The sequence below is a fragment of the Amblyraja radiata genome, unplaced genomic scaffold (assembly GCF_010909765.2).
Source record: "Amblyraja radiata isolate CabotCenter1 unplaced genomic scaffold, sAmbRad1.1.pri scaffold_433_ctg1, whole genome shotgun sequence".
Lineage (NCBI taxonomy): Eukaryota > Metazoa > Chordata > Chondrichthyes > Rajiformes > Rajidae > Amblyraja > Amblyraja radiata.
This window is the reverse complement of record NW_022630535.1, coordinates 58,780-79,055: the sequence shown is the minus strand read 5'-3', so window position 1 is coordinate 79,055 and position 20,276 is coordinate 58,780. Positions and strand designations below refer to the sequence as shown.

Below are 20,276 nucleotides of genomic sequence, written 5' to 3'. Positions count from 1 at the left end.
TGGTGTATAGTATGTCTTTAATTGGGTAAGAAGGAACTGGGGATACTGGTTTACACCGAAGATAGACACAAAATGCAGGTCAGGCAGCATCTCTGGAGAAAAGAATAGGTGATGTTTCGGATCAAGACCGTCAGGGAGTCAGGGGGGGGGGGGATTAGAGGTATGGGGAGGTACAGAACAAAGTAGAGCCTGCATCGATGACTCGGGGAGGGTGGAGCTGACAATGGTCCATTGTTGGCTGGGGATGAGGTGATAATGAAGGAATACAAATGATAAAATTAGCAAGAGGACTGGGGTGGGGGAGAGACAGACAGAGAGAGAGAGAGAGAGAATGGAAGGGTTATTTGGTTAGAGATCCTTCATCTCTTGTGTAAGAAGGAACTGCAGTTGCTGGTTTAAACCGAAGATAGACACACAAAGCTGGAATAACTCAGTGGGACAGGCAGCATCTCTGGAGAGAAAGAATAGGTGACGTTTCGGGTCATGACCCTTCTTCTTTCTCATTATTTAAATGGTGATATGTGTTTTCTTACAGAGGATCTTCAAGCAAAATTGGAAGAATATGAAGAGCAACACCAGAACATGCAAGCAGATTTAGAACAAACTACCAAGGGACAAACTTCCCAGGTTGGGAGAATTTGTGCTGCATTTAATTCCTCCATGTACAATCTTAATTCCAAGTGTGTGCATTCTGCACAGATTCAACAGTCTCAAGTATCCTGCTAATTAATATTACATTGTATTTCATGTTGCTTATTCAGATTAATTTTTAAATGGATCATTTAAGTAAGTTTTTATTTTGCTCTTTTCTATTCTCATCCTTACTTTTTGGCTTGATTCTTGCATCTGAGGGGTGCTATTTGCTTCCACACCAGATGGTTTCTGTATGCATTACCATACACCTTGGACATGGAGAAAGTCTACTGAATTAGCTCGTGTGGTTGGGGAAGCAACAGAGTATTTCCAGACTTTTTAATCTAGTTTGGATAATTTTACCTAGTAATATTATACGGTCATAAGGAATAATATTAGGTCATTCGGCCCATCAAGCCTACCCCACCATTCAATCATGGCTGATCAATTACTCCCTCCTAACCCCATTCTCCTGCCTTCTCCTCTAACCTCTGACACCTGTACTAATCAAGAATCTATCTATGCCTGAAAAATATCCACTGACTTGGCCTCTACAGCCATCTGTGGCAAAGAATTCCACAGATTCACCACCTTCTGGCTAAAGAAATGTCACCTCATCTCCTTCCTAAAAGAACATCCTTTAATTCTGATTATCCAGAACTCTAAACATTTATTGGCAAGACTGATTTCTGTGGTTAGAGCGTGTCCTATGCTTGAGCCGATATTCTCCAGATTTTAGAAGAGTGTAAAGTGAAAGGAAGGAGCGGGTGTGGAGAAGGGTGTGTTTGACTGATAGGCTGATAGGATATTTTTACTAATGGGAGAGTCAAGACCTAAAGGGCATATCCTCAGGATAAGGAGCTGCAATAGACAATAGGTGCAGGAGTTGGCCATTCGGCCCTTCCATCCAGCACCGCCATTCAATGTGACCATGTTTGATCATCCCCAATCAGTACCCCGTTCCTGCCTTCTCCCTATATCCCCTGACTCCGCTATCTTTAAGAACTCTTTCTAGCTCGCTTCTGAAAGTATCCAGGGAACCGGCCACCACCTCCCTCTGAGGCAGAGAATTCCACAGACTCACAACTCTCTGTGTGAAAAAGTGTTTCCTCGTCTCCGTTCTAAATGGCTTACCCCTTATTCTTAAACTGTGGCCCCTGGTTCTGGACTCCCCCAACATCGGGAACATGTTTCCTGCCTCTAGTGTGTCCAAACCATTAATAATCTTATATGTTTCAATAAGATCCGCTCTCATCCTTCTAAACTCCAGAGTATACAACCTAGCCGCTCCATTCTCTCAGCATTTGACAGTCCCGCCATCCCGGGAATTAACCTTGTAAACCTACGCTGCACTCCCTCAATAGCAAGAATGGACTTCCTCAAATTAGGGGACCAAAACTGGACACAGTTCTCCAGGTGTGGTCTCACTAGGGCCCTTAACAATTGCAGAAAGACCTCTTTGCTCCTATACTCAACTACTCTTGTTGTGAAGGCAAACATGACATTTGCTTTCTTCACTGCCTGCTGTACTTGCATGCTTACTTTCATTGACTGATGAGCAAGGACCCCCGGATCCCGTTGTACTTTCCCTTTTCACAACTTGACACCATTTAGATAATAATCTGTCTTCCTGTTTTTGCTACCAAAGTGGATAATCTCACATTTATCCACATTAAACTGCATCTGCCATGCATCTGCCCACTCAGCCAAACTGTCCAAGTCACCCTGCATTCTCATAGCATCCTCCTTACAATTCACACTGCCACCCAGCTTTGTGTCATCTGCAAATTTGCTAATGTTACTTTGAATCCCTTCATCTAAATCATTGATGTATATTGTAAATAGCTGCACAGAGTCTTGCAGTACCCCATTAGTCACTGCCTGCCATTCTGAAAGGTTAACGTTAATCCGTACTCTTTGTTACCTGTCTGCCAACCAATTTTCTATCCATGTCAACACTCTAGCCCCAATACCATGTGCCCTAATTTTGCCCACTAATCTCCTATCAAATTTGACCCTATCTAATGGTTTCTGAAAGTCCAGGTACATTACATCTACTGGCTCTTCCTTGTCCATTTTCCTAGTTACATCCTCAAAAAATTCCTGAAGATTAGTCAAGCATGATTTCCCTTTCGTAAATCCATGCTAACTTGGACCGATCCTGTTACTGCTATCCAAATATGCCGCTATTTCATCTTTGACTCCAGCAACTTCCCCACCATCAATGTCAGGGTAACTGGTCTATAATTCCCTGTTTTCTCTCTCCAGCCTTTCTTATAAAATGGGATATCATTAGCTACCCTCTAATCCAGTGATTCCCAACCTGGGGCCATATGGCAAATTTCAGGGGGGGGCCACAGAAAGATTTTGGGATTTAGGGGGCCACAGGTTCAATGAAGGGGGCCACAGAGCTACCACCCTGTTGCCTCCTAAATTTCACTTCTAATAAATTTAAATCTATGTAGTTGAAATATTTTTGATGTTTGTGGAATAGAATAAAAGAGAATATATGTGCAATTAATACACACTGATATTTTTATGGAAGGTATTATAAAATTAAGTATTTTTTTTCCGCTAATTATGTCAGGAGTGAGGGGGGGCACAGAAAAATTAAACGATCCCAAGGGGGCCATGAGCTAAAACAGGTTGGGAACCACTGCTCTAATCCACAGCAACTGATCCTGAATCTATAGAACATTGGAAAATTAACACCAATATGTCCATGATTTCAAGAGCCACTTTCTAATGTACCCTGGGTTGCAGACCATCAGGCCCTGGGGTTCTACCCAACACCATTTCCTGCCTAATGTGAATTTTCTTCCGTTCCTCCGTCACCACAGATCCTCTGGCCACTAGTACATCAGGAAGATTGTTTGTGTCCTCCTCAGTGAAGATGGATCCAAAGTACTTGACATTTCCCCTCTGAGGGTTGAGAATCTTTTGAATTCTTTACCCTCCAGAGCTGTGGGTGGAGAACCATTCAGTATATTCAAGGGTTAGCCAGCTAGAATTTTACACTGCAGGAAAATTGAGGGTTATGGGGATTAGGTAAATGTTTAGATCAAAGATCTAATCAGCCATGATCATGTGATAGAATGAATAAGGCTCAAGGGCTGATTTTATGTAATAAAAGTTTCCAATTATCCAATTCTACAACTTGCAATTCTAATAACATGTAACAATATGTCTTGAAGATGTACATTAAATGGAACAAGTCAGTGCTTCATTGCCCATAGGTCCATTTATCTTAAAGACAATTAAAATAATTTTACTTATATCTGAAAATCACTGAAATCATCATTTCCAGCAGAGAATAAAAAAGGGTAAACTATCTTTTACAAACTATAGTTTTCACCATGAAGTTCACTTTTTAATGCTGATCACACCTCTGGTCATCTTGCTGAATAACTCTCAACTACAAATCAGCTTGCTATTTTGTGAATCAAATATGTCCGGGAGGCAAACATAGAGAATCATTACTCTTGTATCATGTCTCAGCGCTTCTGTTTCTTATGGCATCAAGCATCTAATTGGCCAGTTAGATGAGTGGATGATGTTGCTTTGTGTGTAATGTGTCTGTAGACAAGTGAATCTGAATCTGCAGAGGAACTGCACAGCCGCCTGATGAAGTGGCGAGAAACGGTTTATAAGCCAACACCGAGCCATGACATCGATGAGAGGAATGTCATGGAATTAAGGATGAGGCAACTTGAGGAAGAAAGAGAAGGTAAATTGTGGTGCTCTCTGGTTCTCACTTGGAACAAATCATACAGTTTACTTTGTTTTAATTTAAAATATTTAAGAAGTGAATGACTTGATTAGTGATCTTGATGACTTGAAAGTCGAGTGCACCTCTATTTAGGGATCTGTTTGTTGTCCATATTTCAGTCAAGACAAAGGCTACTGTCGACTTTTTAAAGCTGGAATTCTAACATTTTTACTTTCAGCATCAAAATCCATGCTGACAATAGTTTTGTCCAGTTTTATTTACATTGGTAATTACAAAGGTAGCACACTTACCTTTTTGTCCAAATGGCCAATACACAGGCTTCACTCAGTTTATTCATGGATTTGCAGGTTCTCCTGAAGAAATACTGAAATAATGTCAATACATAAATCAGTATTGGTATTAGTTGTCTCTGGGATACCAGTGATGTAAATCTAACTTTGTTACTGCAAGCTTTTAAAATGTAAAGCCAGCCAGCCAGCTGCAATGTGTTTTAGCCCAGTCAGAAACTAACACCTTAACTTGGGGAAGCCACAAGGTAGTGATGGTCACCAAAGTCCAATCAGTCCATATTGTGTCTGTGTTCATGCTGTCTTTCTGAATGACGTGTCTTCCTGTGGCACAAAACTGATTGAGGATAACTGGTTCTTTCCCGGCTGCTCTGATCCAGATTTGATCTCAGAACTGCAGGAGCTGGAGGAGGAACTGGGGGAACTTCAGAGACGAGGACAGGATCAAGGATGGACAAAGCAGACCACAGCTGGCCAAAAGCTTAGGGTATGTGCTCAGTCTGACACTTTCAGTTTAAACTTTGATTTTAAATATCTGTGGAAATTTAATGCTTGAGTTCCCTCGACATTTTACGCTGTTATTAATTTTAAGCTTTGCCAAGGTTGAATAAAATAGTTTTCTGTTTGGAGGGGGGGGGGGGGCAGCACAGTGGCACAGTGGTAGAGTTGCTGCCTAACAGCACCAGTCACCCGGGTTCGATCCTGACCACGTGGATTTTCTCCGGTTGCTACTGTTTCCTCCAACACTCCAAAGGCGTACAGGTTTGCAGGTTAATTGGCTTCGGTAAAACTTGTAAATTGTCCCTAGTGTGCAGGATAGTGTCCGGGGTGAGCGCTGGTCGGCCTGGATGCATTGGGCCGAAGGGCCTGTTTCCCTGCTGCATCTCAAAAGACTAAAGCCTTCAGTAGTTTTGAGAAGGTAAATATATACTGAGATTTGCTAAACTGAAAAAGCCTTCAACTCAATTTTCAGTGCCATTATAAGTTGGACTGAGATGGATGGCTTCATACAAGGAGAAAGCATTATATCAGGCTCAATCATGTTCCATTTCTAATATTAAAAGTAAAATGACATCAATAGAGACAGATTTTGGAAATCACTGACAAATCTGGAAAGTACAGCAATATTTGTCATTTTAGCAAATTTACCCCTTTATATATAAACATTTGAACAGTTCAAATTAAAGATCAGTTTTGGACATGATGGGCAAAATGACGGCTTCTGGGGTTGTGACAACCTGATCAATTTTAACTCCCATTTTTCATGTTTGGTGTTAATAGTCATTGGGTTCCATCCAGTGTGCACAGTATCTCTGTCTCTGTTACTGACGATCATTTACCCATCTGTATTTTTCAAGGGAAGTGTTTAAAATACATCAAAGCAAATGAGTAGAGCGTTGGTGAATTCATTTTAGCTTGATACCAAGTAACTACATTTGGGAAATTTAAAGGGTTGTTAATACAGCAACTTTGTTGTTCCGTGGTACAAATGTATTGTGAATTCATGTGCAAGGAAGTAAACGTTTCTATTATTATTCAGGATACTATTATTTATGAGGGAATAAAACGTTAAAGTCACAAACAGAAGAACATTCTCGTGTTTTATACCTTCTGCCCAAAGTACAGCAAGTGAAGATGTAAACTGAGCAATAGTTGAGCTGTTTGACTTCTCCAATACTTCCGATGTCAACAAATACTCCTTTAATGGTTGATCTGCCTCCAGTGTATCAATGACCACATTGGCAACATATCTCCCCACAGCATTGGTTGTCACTTGGGTAGTCTACACCCCAGCGGTATCAACATTCTCTAATTTTATATAGCCCTTGTCTTCTCCCTCCTCCCCATCCCCCTTCTCAGCTCTCCTTCTAGTCCTACTGTCCCCGCCTCTTCCTTTCTATTTACCAGCCTCTTCCTTTCTATTTATCCAGCATCTGCAGTTCTTTCTTAAATAGATCTTGGAGAAGGCTGAACCAGCGGGCAGCTGCACAAACAAATGAATGACCGACTGTGGAGCCCCCGGTTTCACCCCAGTGGTGGAAGTTTTCTTGTAAGTTATACTATGTTAACACGTTAATAATAAAATTAATATTAACGTGTTAACATAGAAAACTTCTGCTGAAAGTCATGACTTGCAGGGCCAACTTGACCAGAAAACTGATAGTTGTGTTGTTGCAGAAACAAATGCATTGAATATTGATAAAGAAAGTCTTCAGAATGAGAATAAAGAACTTCACACATCTTTGAGTAGGTGGACTGCTGAGCGCAGTCAACTGCAGGGGAAGGTGAATGAGAATGAACTCGCAACACATCTTGTGTGGGATCAGGCACAGGCATTCAACACTGAAAATTGTCGGCTTAAAGCAGAACTTGAAGAGATGAAGTCTGCATTTCAAAGGAAAGTTGGTGAATTTAAAGTTGGTGATGTCATTGAATCAGCAAGCACATTTACTGCAACAGCTCCAAGCCAAAACTTGAGCAGTTGGGCCAATATATGCAGATGATTGCAGGGTTGCAACATCAGGAGCAAGTTGTGGTGTGTGAAGCAGGTCAGCTCAAGCAGACTCTGCAAGAGAAAGATAAATATCTACAACAGCAGGGAGATGAGCTTGGACATTTCCAGAAGAAATCTGAAGAACACCAAGCCCTGGAAAAGCAATCCATGCAAAACATGGAAACCATTTCCAAACTTCAAAATCAAATCCAAGACTTGACCTTGAAAACTCACAAACTGAAGCACACCATCGAGGAGAGAGACTTGCTGCTGGCCTGTAAAGTGGGAGATTGTGTCAAACTCAGGACGGCTCATTCTGAAATGTACGACACCATTTCACAACTTTGAGCGCAATTGGCAGCTTCCAGTTCTGAAGCTGAGAGGTTGAAATGTGTTATTAAGGAAAAGGAATTGTCTCTCTCTCAAATAAAGGAGCACGCAGCAGCTTGCAAAGAGGAGGAGAGGCAGAGGCTTCTCTCCGAAGCTGATGGTATATCCACAGAGAAACAGAACCTAAACGTTGCCTGTGAAAGTCTGAAGCAGACACTGGACATCCTAACTCATGAGAAGCAATAATATTCTCAACAGTTGGATTCACTGAAAAACTCCCAGATGGCAGAGTTGTCAGAGTGGAAGACAAAGCACGATGAATTAAAGCACGAATATGAATCCCTTTTGTAATCCCTCGAAAATATCAGCAATGAGATGGATAAGATGAGGCAAATAGTTGAGACGGCAAGAAAAGAGAAACAGGAGGTGATGTTCAAGCTCCGCGATGTAGAAGCCAAACGACAAAGCATGGAGAGGCAGCTTGAGGAAGCTGGTGCCGAAAATGAAAAAATAAAGGACAAAATGAGAAAGTTTACAAAATCCAAGCAGCAGCGAGTTCAGGAGCTTGAGGAAGAGATTGAAAGAATTAGCAGCGAGTTACAAACTATTACCACAAAGCAGAGTCACGCAAGTGAATTGTCTGCCCAGTACAATCAGCTCCAGGAGGAAAGCAAATCACTGAAGCAAACTTCTCACCAACTTAAAGCAGAGTTTTGACAAAACCCAAAATGAGGGCGAGCTTCTGCTGAATGAATTTAATTCACCCATATCCATCATAGAGGAGTTGCAGAGTGAGGATGATTCTTATCAGGCTGATTTTAATGAACCACTGTCATTAAAATCCCAATCCCTGGAGGACCAGCCTGTGCTGAAGGAAGGAAAGGTTCACACGACAGGGCAAGTAGGACCATTGTTGTCTCAGAAGCGTAGACAATTAGAGGATGACAAATCTCTTCTCCAGGAAGAACTTGAAAATTTCCAGGAAATGTTAGAAAAGGTCAACAATTAGGGCGTGTTTGGAGGCAGAATGACTTAAAAATGTCGACAAGATAGATCAGTTAACATATGCAAAATAATTCACTTGTCAATGAATTGGACTGCTTCAGAGAAGAGAAACGTCATCTGATCAAAGAAAAAGAGGCACAGGAAATAAAACTGGTGAAAGAATTTGAAGTGAGGTTTCGGTCTGCTCGGAGGGGTAATACCTCATCTAAAGGTGAGACCAAGGAGCTTCGAGAACTGTTAAAAGAGAAGCAGCAGGAAATAATGATTTTGCAGAAGGGCTGCATCAAGTACCAGGAGCTCATTTTGGATTTAGAGTGATGTGTCAAAACATCGGAATCTACCTGTGATGAAATGAGCAAGAGACTAGAGTCTATGACTGCAAAAGCTTCCGAGTCTGAAAGGCAAGTCAAACTTGTTCAAGAAGAACTTGCATCTTATAAAGTCTTGCTCCAAGACACCAGAACTGAAACTGAAGGTGCTCGAATGCAGTGCTTAGGGTTCACAGAAGATCTTCGGAAGAACGAAGAGAAGACAAAAGCTCAAATTACTAAGAAGGAGAAGGAACTACTTGAGATTTTAGATCAACTGAAAACAATTCATCTGAAAGAAATATTGAGATATCAGGATAAACTGGATTTGCTGGAACGGGACAAAGACAGAGTGGATGCAGCAACGTTGGAAATTGAGAGGCATTTCCCAGCAGCCGAAGCTAATGTTGAGCAGTAAGGATGCAGAGTTCTCAAAGCTTGTGTCATCAAAAGACAGTGACATTTCTGACTATCTAGTGGAAATCCAGCAGCAACATAGAAAGCAAATAGATGACTATGAAAAGAATTTGAGGATTCTCCAACAAGATAACCAGAAAGGAGCCAGAGCCATGAAAGAGCTGGAGATCCAACTTGTTAAGGTTAGGAAAGAAAAAGACAAAGCTGTTAGCCAGACGGGTGCCTTCACAAAATCGATGGCCTCCTTGCAAGATGACCGAGGCCGCATGTTATCAGAATATACGGAGCTGGAACAATGGCATCTCGACATGCATTGCCAGAAACATCGCATCATTCAGGAGAGTGCAGCTGAAAACAATGAACTGAAGCAAGAGATCGGAAATGTTCTCAACCAGATGGATGACCTTAATTCTGACAACGCGCTGTTAAAAGCACAGTTGGTTCAGTACAGGGGGGAGCTAAACCAGGTCCTGTCTTTGAAGGATAATCAGTTGAAGCAAAAGCAACAACAGCAAATTAAGAATCTTGAGAATGAGAAATCCATCTTCAAAGAGCAATGGAAAGTTGCACAAGGACCCCTTAAACAAAGTAATGAAAGCCCAAAGTCCTTGCAAGAAGAAAATCTGCAAATTTTGGAACAGCTTACAGAGCTCAAGGCTATTGGTTTCCAAAAAGAAGAGGATAAAAATGAAACAAATGAGAGGCAATTAATTCAAGTGCTTCAGCAACAACTTAAAACTAAAACTCTGGAATGCGAAGAACTCAAAAAAGAAAACTAATATTAGAAGAGCTGACTTAAAATAATTGAAAATTTATGAACTGAATTTGAAAATCTGGCTCAAGTAAAGGCGGGAGTGAAAATGTCTGAAAGTGCTGATGGAATAGCGCAGGAGAAACCTGAAGAATAGTTGGTGGGATTGTCAGTGATGAAGCAAAGACTTTTGGATGTTATTAATGAGAACAAGGAAGTTGCTTCTCGGGCAGAATCTTTTGAGAAAACGTTGCTGGCAGTACAGACGGACAGAGACAGATGTCTGGAGGATATTGGGAAACTTCAAATAAGGCAAACATGATCTCAAGGTAGAAATTAATGTTTTTTAAGCACAAATGTTAGAAGGGACATTTTAACAGAGCACTTTCATTTACTAATGACATGCACGGAAACAAGCCCTTGCATCAATGAATAAATTGAGCAGGATACTAAATCTCAAGGTACTAAAGATGAAGCCATGACATTGCTCATTGATGGGACTTGTTCCTCAGGATGCATATGATGAATAAATATTTGTGTTTTTACATTTTAATTTAAAAGATTCCAAGATGGACACAGCAAAGAGATGTTGTAATCATGTTTTACATTCATGTGTGTATAAAGATTGAGCACTATTTTCATTTTGCAGGAAAAGGAAGAACTGAAAACCCTTCAGCAAACAACACAGCAGGAGCGCAGAGAGCAAGATCCGTCCTCCTGCAAGAATGAATTGGCTGAGCTAAGGTTTGGTTCTACTTGGACTGGGATATCAGTTACATTTCTATGGTGCCATACGATCAAATGGGAATATCCCTTGATGCTTTGGCCAGTTAACTACGTTTGAAGTGTCGATGATGGTAGCAAACACGGCAGTCAATTTCCATAGGGTGATGTCGTAGCACCACAAATGATTCAACTCCTTGACGAAGGAGAATCCGTCTGGTTAAAGGAGGAGGACATTCAGCTTCGAATGGCTGGACGGCTTCCTTTAGTTTGTTTTAGATTAGTTCAGTTTAGAGAGAATCTAAATCCAAGATGACTATCAACACGCATTTGGGATTGTTTCAGTTCAATAGGCTCCCGTTTGGCATATCATCAGCCCCAGGGATTTTTCAAGGGTTTATGACACAAATTCTAGAGGGAATTGAAGGTGTGGTGTGTTACTTGGATGACATCCTCATCTCAGCCCCTGGCAGGCAGGCACATGATGAAAGGTTGGAAGTGGTACTCAAACGCCTTGAGACACACAGTGTAAGAGTGAAGGCACAAAAGTGTGAGTTATTTCACAACTCGGTAGAGTACTTGGGTCATAAGATAGACAAGGATAGTCTACACCCCACCAAGGGTAAAGTTGATGCGATCAAGAACGCGCCCACTCCCAGAAACTGGCCCTTCGTCCTACTGAGTCTGCGCCGACCAGCAACCATCCCGTACACTAGCGCAATCCTACACACTAGGGACAAATTACAATTTTAACCAATCCAAATAGCCTACAAACCCTCACGTCTTTGGGATGTGGGAGGAAACCAGAATACCTGGAGGAAACCTACGCAGCCACAGGGAGAAGATGCAAACTCCACACAAACAGCACCTACAGTCAGGATTGAACCTGGGTCTCTGGCGCTGTAAGGCAGTAACTCTGCCCCCACTGTTACTTGATAGAATCTGAAGAACCATGTGTACACAATGTGGATGGAATTAGAGAATTCTGCTTGTAGTAGCACTGAATGATTTATCCACTTAATGCTACCCCCTTTCCTCTTTGACATGCGTCTTTGAATTGTTTTTAAAAATATATATTATTATTGAGTCTTTTTTACAACTTTTTAAGGGAATATAACCTAGGTCATAATTTGCTGAGTAAAAAATAATTTCTCCTCTTCCCCTGGCATTTTTGCTAGTTTCTATACCCTTGCTTCCTCCAATTCAAGAAATGGTCTTTCCTGTACTGCTCCATCAAACCGCTTGTAGAGGAATCCACTGACTGCAGAAAGCAGCTGCTTCAAAGTCCTTGGAGAAGATTCCTTGAAAGCCGTGTGTTCTTCCCAGCCCTTGGTATCGATGACATTTCATTGAGAAGGTGGGGTTACTGTGTTATCGTTTACGCTGCTGTTTTCTTTCCAGGCATGGACCTCTTCTTGTCAGACCTGCACCCAGGGAGCAAACCATTGAAGTGGATTCAATCGAGGAATGTGAGGAGGCTTTGGAGATAGACCCCAGTGAACAGGTGGTGGTGGCACGGAAGGTGTGTATTGCCAATCAATTCTTTGTTTTCTAGTTTTAATGTAATTTCCTGACATTTTACACTGTATCTTGCCCCCCACCCCCACCCCCACCCCAGTGAACTGGGCAACTCTGGAAAACCTGCTTCCATGTACTTACTAACTAATAAATAGGATACATAGTACATCGGTTTGGAGTGGGTGATTCAGGCATCAACACAGAAAACCTGGCCTGGTTTCTTTGTCCAGCCTCGAGGTCTGCACGTGGTGCCCCTCCCCTCACCCAGCAACTCCTCCTCTCCTGGGAGACATGAGGTGTTTGAGTTACTCTCATGTCGCACTCACGCGAATCGGTTTTCAAATGCATATCTCTAATCTTTCTGTTTCAGTATGAAAGAGCGCAGTGAATACAGGCCAAGGTGTAAGCCAAATCTCAAAATAAATGCAATAAATTTGGTTATCTCATCTTAACCAAGAGAAGATCTGAAATGTAGAGACACCTTTCCAGGAACAGAGAGAGCTGGAAAAACAGCTGATGAAGGTTCATCTTTCCCCACCTTCATCATGCTGTATAGTGTAAGAATGGATACGTAACCCATCACCAAGGAATCCAAGACTAACCATGGAAGCACTGTCATTTTCTGATTGACTGTGATAGAGGATTGTTTAGAATCTAGACCTCCTGTCCAATAGTTCACCAAGGAATCTACATTGCTTGTTTGCTCATAGAATCGTGCATTCATTTGGACCATTGTATTGAAGCTGCTGCCACCCATTCGTACATTATAATGCGGATCTTTATAACATGATAAGTAAATACAAATCTTCACATCTGTACCTTGGTATTTTACTAATTAGTTTAATTCTGAAAGAACTAATTAGTTGAGGTTCATAAGTGATAGGATAAGAATTAGGTCGTTTGGCCCATCAAGTCAACTCCTTGATTGAATCATGGCTGATCTATCTCTCCTTTGTAACCCCATTCTCCTGCCATTTCCCCATAAACTCTGACACCTGTATTAGGTTGATGTTAGTTAGCTATTGACCTCTGTTTCTGTTTTGCAGGCGAAGAGACGAGTGAATTTCTTCAAGCGCTTATTTACTGCTCGAAAATGAAGACTTCCCGGACCAGGTCACGCTACTTGGTCTTGGCGTACTTTGCGACACCACATGTGCTTGTTTACATGTGCCTGGCGAGGTGTTTGTAGATGCACTACAGATGGGAATGACACCAATGTATTTATCAAAGTTGTTAATGAGTTGAACACTGACCACCGGTGTATAAATGAATACTGTATTGTTAATGTATGAAATGTATGAACGCAGATCCCAGCGATGCATGTTGGTGTTGAACCGGCCGACCCCTGTACGGAGCCGGTTCAGGGCGACCCACTCTTTGCGGGGCAGGTCCGAGCCAGGTGGGGCTGTGGTGTTCGGTGCAACAGTGAATTGAAGAGGTCGGGAAGTCTGTTCCCAGCTGGTTCTCCAAGCTCCTAGTGTGTTGAAACCGGAGCCACAGAGGGTGGCTGCGTGACGGGAGAAGGGGCGACAAGATGACAGGCGTTGAGGTCCCAGTTGCTGTGAGTCCTGGGCGAGGTGGTGCAAAGGATGTTTTGCATCTGATGGGGCCTTGCACACCAGCCTGTGGGTGAAGTACTCTCTGTGAAGCTTGGCGGGTGTGATACCAGCGAGCACCGGCAGAAGATCCGGAGTAGGACGTAGGCAGCCGGTGATGATCCGCACGGTGTCGTTGAGGATGGCGTCTAACTTGCTAGTATGAGCGCTGCTGCATCATGCTGGGGCGGTGTACTCAGCGGCGCTGTACACGAGTGCAAGAGCACTGGTTCAGAGAGTAGATGTCCTGCCGCCCCATGAAGATCCAGCCAAGCAATGCAGGAGGTTGTTCCGCGCAGAGACTGTAGCACGGAGAGCTTCAAGGAGTTGCTTGTAGGTCAGCTGCCGATCTAGTTTCAACCCAAGGTATGTAGGAAATGGGTTATAGGGTAGTGGTGACACATTGAGGGTGACGGTTAGCTGGCGTTGAGCTTCCTTGTTCAGGTGAAATGCCGTTGTGGTGGTTTTTGCCACACTCAGTATTAGTCTCCAGGTCTTAAGGCAGCCCGTGAAAAGTTCCATATCCACTGAAAGCACATCCTCCATGTTTGACCAACTCCTGTCCGAATGCAGTAGGGCCAGGTCATCTCCGTATACATACTGGCGTGAGTTTGTGAGTAGCATATCGCTGATGAAGAGATTGAAGAGCATGGGAGCCAGTACCGAGCCTTGGGGGACTCCGTTTTTTAGTCGTTGCAGTCGGCTAGATTGTCCGTCGCTGGTCTTGAGTACAAAACTTCAGTTGGCCAGGATGTTAGCAAGGAACCGCACTAAATGGCGGTCAGGAATGGTGTGGAGGAGCTTCAAGATCAGGACCTGGTGCTACACTGTATCGTAGGCGGCGGTGAGGTCCACCAGTGTGACGCCCGACTTGCGACCCTTTTCGAAACTGCCTTCGATGTCATTGGTCAGCTTGACGTGTAGAGCAGCGTCCCGTACAGAAGCTTGTACAGGACACAGAGGAGTGAGATGGGCCGATGGTTCCTTGTGTCGTACACACGCTTGTTTGGTGTTGGTAGCGCAATGACGGTGGCTTTCCACCAGATCTTCGGAATGGACTGACCAATGAGGCAAGAGGAGTAGAACTCACGGAGCCAGACCTGGCATTTAGGACCGCAGTGTTTCAGGAATTCTGGGGGATGTTATCAGGACCCTGGGCTTTTCCGCATTTCAATTGAGTGATGACAGGAGAGAGTTCTGCAGAGGAAACGGCTGCTGACAGGAGCCCATCAACGCCTGGAGCTTTCCAAAGATTAGTGGTTTCCTGTTTGACAGAACGAGTATGATTCTTGTCTGTCTCTTTGAATTGGCCGTTGGCCAGGAGCTGGTGGGCGATGGAGTTGGCCGTTAACCGTGACTTTGGGCGGGTACTTCGACCAGTGATGCGATTGAAAGTCTTCCAAGCCACCCTACTGGGGTGTGTGAAGTCGATTCCTTGGACTGTCTCTTCCCACCGCTCTCTGCGTTTCTTGTCAAGGTGGATTGTCAGTTCCGTAGCCTTGGAGGCAGCCTCTTCGCCAGGTTCAGCGTCCAGGAATGCGTCGTAGCATGCGTCACACTCTTCGTCCCATGTGGGGATGTACCGGCAATGATAGCCGCGAGGAATGGAACTCTTCGCTGCCCTGATGAGTTTACAGAAGGCTGAGTAGGCTTTGTCCAGATTGGTGGAGGTGGGGGTGGGAAGGCTGTCGATCCAGAAGTCCACCAGACTTGTGAACTGGTCCCACCTGGCCTTGCGGAAATTCCACCTTTTCGCAGGTTTGGTTGGGATCGGCTCGATGGGGTTGTCCGGGATAATCAGAGATGAGCAATGTTGTGATTTCGGGAAGTGATCCAGGATGATACGGTGTGAGGATGGTCCATTCAGGTTTGCAAAAGCCAAGTCAATGTTGGTAGTGGTGTTCCACCTGCCAGAGTGGAAGCTGTCCGGTTGTTTTGGGTCGTACAGGAGTTGAACGGCAGTAGCTGAGGCCCAGTCTTCTAGAGCAGTGCCATCTGAGTTAGTTGAACGGTAGCCCCAGGTGGTGCTGTGGAGGTTAAAGTCGCCGGTGTAGATGCAGGACGAGCCAAAGGTGGGGATGGAATCTTTGTGAAGCTTGGTAGAAGGTGGCTTGTATACATTGATGACCGTGACACCTTCGACTTGCGTTGCTGCCCATTCCACGTCGCAGTCAGGAGGGGACACTGCAACCGCTTTCCATTTTGCCATGTTCCTTACAAAAGTGGCAATCCCGTGGGTGTCGCTCTTGGTGCAGGCGGCCAGGGTATAACCAGGGATCTTCAGATGGGAGCTATTACTTTTGTGAGTCTCTTGGAGCAGGATTGCAATGACTTTGTGGGTCTGTAGCAGATGTTCAATGATGGTGGTCTTGGCCTTGGTGAGGTTTTCCGCATTCAGCTGCAGCAGGGTGATGACATCCGGTTCGACATCTGTAGATGCCCGCCCTAAAAAGGGCGCATGCTCCTGGTTGGCGCCGAGCTGCGGCGACTGAGGTTGCATTAGGGCTGCAAGCTATTGTTGTTCATTGTTATTTCTACTGCTGTCTCTGTTTGTTGTCGTTTGGCTGACTGAGGTCAGTTGACAGGGCTCACCACGGGGAGGCAGACAACACCTCCCTTCCTGATGAACTAAACTATTTCTATGCTCGCTTTGACCGGGACAACAAAAAAACAGCCATCAAAGCTGCCCCACCCCCGAATGAACAACCCCTCAGTCTCTCCACCTCCGCTGTACAAGGTGCACTGAGCAAAGTGAATGAGCACAAAGCTGCCGGCCCCCATGGCATCCCAGGGTGTGTGCTCAGGGCATGTGCTGGACAACTATCCCTGGTCTTCACTGACATTTTCAATCTGTCACTGGCCCAGGGTGTCGTCCCCACTTGCCTCAAGACCTCAACCATTGTGCCAGTGCCCAAACAGTCAGCTTCAGGGAGTCTCAATGACTTTCGCCCAGTGACACTCACCCCCGTCATCGCGAAGTGCTTTGAGCGACTGATCTTGGCTCACCTCAAAGCCAGCCTCCCTCCCACACTGGACCCCCATCAGTTTGCCTACTGGCCCAACAGGTCTACAGAGGACGCCATATCTGCGGCCCTACACTCTGCTCTGACCCACCTGGACAATAACAACTCCTACATCAGGTTGTTGTTCATCGACTTCAGCTCCGCATGTAATACTGTCAACCCCGCCAGCTTGATTACCAAACACAGCGGCCTTGGCATCTCCACCTCCCTCTGCAATTGGACACTGGATTTCCTCACCAACAGACCCCAGTCTGTTAGGATCAACAACCTCACCTCCTCCACTCTAACACTGAATGCCACAGGGTTGTGTGCTCAGCCCTCTCCTCTACTCCCTCTTCACCCATGACTGCGTCCCTAAGTATGGCTCCAACGCCATCATAAAATTTGCCGACGACACCACGGTGGTAGGACTGATCAGCGACAACAACGAATCAGCCTATAGGGAGGAGGTCCAGAACCAGGCAGCCTGGTGTACCAATAATAACCTCGTCCTCAACTCAAAGAAGACGAAGGAAATCATCGTTGACTTCAGGAAGACCAGAGGTGGCAGACATACCCCCATCCACATAAACGGGACTGAAGTGGAGCGCGTCTCCAACTACAAATTCCTCGGGGTACACATCTCAGATGATCTGTCCTGGTCCCTCAATACCACCAAACTGATCAAAAAGGCGCAGCAGCGCCTCTACTTTCTGAGGAGGCTTAAGAAAGCTCACCTGTCCCCCCAGATCCAGTCCAACTTCTACCGCTGTACCATCGAAAGCATCCTGACCACCTGCTTCACGGTATGGTACAGCAGCTGCACCACAGCTGACAGGAAGGCACTGCAACGGCTGGTGAAAACCGCTCAGCACATCATCGGTGCCCCGCTCCCTGCCATGGATGCCCTTCACCGCAAACGGTGTCTGAGACGGGCCGGCAAAATCATCAAGGACCCCTCCCACCCCAACCATGGACTATTTGCCCTCCTCCCATCAGGGAGACGGTACAGGAGCCTCAGGTCTCGCACAAGCAGGCTGAGGAACAGCTTTTTCAATAACACCATTACACTGCTGAACTCACAGTCCCGACGCTAGCTATCTTTTATACTCTCCCATCTGTATACATTTATTTGCCTATGTACCAGTTTAATTCATCCACAGTGCACATATTGTTTAACCAGTATTTTTTATTTCTACTATCTTGCACTCTGACCAGACGCTAAACTGCATTTCGTTGTACCTGTACTCGTATTTGTGCAATGACAAGAAAGTTGAATCAAATCAAACATCAGGTGCGGTGGCGAGGCAGAGATTACGTTACTGAACGAGGAATCCAGAGTCACATCCAGAGACGCAAATTCAAGTGTCTCCACTGCACCTTAAATGAATGATTGAAATTAAATCCGTCTATCATGCAAATGTCTTTATTAATAATTAATAAATGGTGGCAGTTGCAGCTTTTAAAAAGAACAGCGGTATAATTGCTGCCTTACGGCGCTTATAGCGCTAGAGAGCCGGGTGCTGTCTGTACGGAGTTTGTACGTTCTCCCCGTGACCGCGTGGAGTTTCTCCCAGATCTTCGGTTTCCTGCCACACTCCAAAGACGCGCAAGTTTGTGCGTTACTTGGCTTTGGTATAAATGTAAATTGTCCCTACTGTGTGTAAGATAGTGTTAGTGTGCGGGGATCGCTGGTCGGCGCGGACCCGGTGGGCTGAAGGGCCTGTTTCCGCGCTGTATCTCTAAACTAAACTGCACTAAATACAGTTAATCATCTCAAATTCTTTTTCAAAACTAGTTTGAGGATCGATGACCATAACGCTCCTAAATTGTTGTTTAAGATACAGTTCCACATGGCTGAAGTTCAAATGTCCTTTGAAATGGCCGAGAAAACCATTCCAAGTCCAATGAGGGGTGCGTAATAAATACTGGTCCTGCCCCGACACCCAAACACATCACACCGGTAATGCGCATCTATTTAAATTAATCCTTTAATGAGGAAAAATCCTTAATAAGGAATTAATTTAAACAGATTAAGGAATTACAGAAGCAGTTTACCCGCTCCAGTGATCTGGGTCCCATTAACTATTCATCTTTAATAGATTAAGGATATTTAATAATTAATTGTTTAAGAAGGAACTGCAGATGCTGGAAAATCGAAGGTACACAAAAAAGCTGCAGAAACTCAGCGGGTGCAGCAGTATCTATGGAGCGAAGGAAATAGGCAACGTTTCGGGCCGAAACTATCTGAAGAAGGGTTTCGGCCCGAAACGTTGCCTATTTCCTTCACTCCATAGATGCTGCTGCACCCGCTGAGTTTCTCCAGCTTTTTTGTGTACATTTAATAATTAATTAATAAGGTTATTAATACGGTACCGGTTTCCAGCAGCAGGTGGCGACCCTGCGCCGTGAAACTGCACAATTCTTCAGACAGCTCGACATCACTCTGGTGATGGGAACCAGCACCACAATGAACGGAATTTCATCACATGCCTCAGTTGGAATGGCGGAGGCCCTAATGCGTCAAGAAAAACAAAGTTCTAGTCCAAAGGTAGACACAAAATGCTGGAGTAACTCAGCGGGACAGGCAGCATCTCCGGAGAGAGGGAATGGATGATGTTTCTGGTCGAGACCCTTCTTCAGAGACCTCGACCCGAAATGTCACCCATTCCCACTCTCCAGAATTGCTGCCTGTCCCTCTGAGTTACTCCCGCATTTTGTGTCTATCTTCGGTTTAAACCAGCATCTGCAGTTCCTTCTTAAAATGTACTATTCCAATTAGGTGGCACGGCGGCGTAGCGGTAGAGTTCCCGCCTCACAGCGCCAGACAGGCGGGTGCGATGCTGACTGCGGGTGCTGTGTCTGGAGAGAAGGAATGGGGGACGTTTCTGGTCGAGACACTTCTCTGATGCTGCCTGTCCCGCTGAGTCACTGTAGCTTATTGTGTCTATGTATGGATGATCGTTATTCGGCATGGACTAGGTGGGCCGAAGGGCCTGGTTCCACGCTGTATCTTTAAAACAAATGAATGGGTCACGCAATATCTGTGGGCGCTGAGGAAAGATACAACGGGCACAGACACACAAGGAGAATGGAAAGGGAATTTGACGGGAAGCAGGTTGGGAGGAAGCGCAGTCAACACAGCCGGTGGAGTCCGCTGGCTGGGAATGGACTCTGGACACTCGCCTTTTCCCTGACATGGATTCAGAGAAGCGGAGGAAGGGAAGGGAAGAGTCGGAGCTCAAGTGGTGAAAGTGGGAGCCGGTTGGAAACTGGCAGTGAGGAAGATGAGACATTAAAGTGGTGAACGAGAGCAGGAAGCATCACAGACACAGACATGATGTAGCCGAGAGAGAGAGAGAGAGAGAGGCGATGGAGCGGTCTGGCTGCGAGTGGAATTAGCAATGCTCCACTTATCCTACAGACAGGAAGGCGGAGCCTGATCCCTGCGGGCTTTCACCTGGAATCTGGAATTTCTAACGC

The 20,276-nt window shown here is 44.8% G+C and overlaps 2 protein-coding genes across 2 annotated transcripts in view; both read left to right on the top strand.

Annotated features, from left to right (window-relative positions):
• Nucleotides 1-7,492, top strand: part of LOC116969949 (nuclear factor 7, brain-like) — a 26,363-nt gene extending 18,871 nt beyond the window's left edge. Inside the window, exons 7-9 of the mRNA XM_033016709.1 lie at nt 4,216-4,360; nt 5,031-5,137; nt 7,151-7,492. Of these exons, the coding sequence (XP_032872600.1) occupies nt 4,216-4,360; nt 5,031-5,137; nt 7,151-7,492 (594 nt within the window). The remainder of the gene's footprint in view (nt 1-4,215; nt 4,361-5,030; nt 5,138-7,150) is intronic.
• Nucleotides 7,493-8,800: 1,308 nt separating this feature from the next.
• LOC116969948 (golgin subfamily B member 1-like) lies at nt 8,801-9,983 on the top strand. The gene has a single exon (XM_033016707.1). The coding sequence runs from the start codon at nt 9,144-9,146 to the stop codon at nt 9,981-9,983; it is 840 nt and encodes a 279-aa protein (XP_032872598.1). The 5' UTR covers nt 8,801-9,143.
• The last annotated feature ends 10,293 nt before the right edge of the window (nt 9,984-20,276 follow it).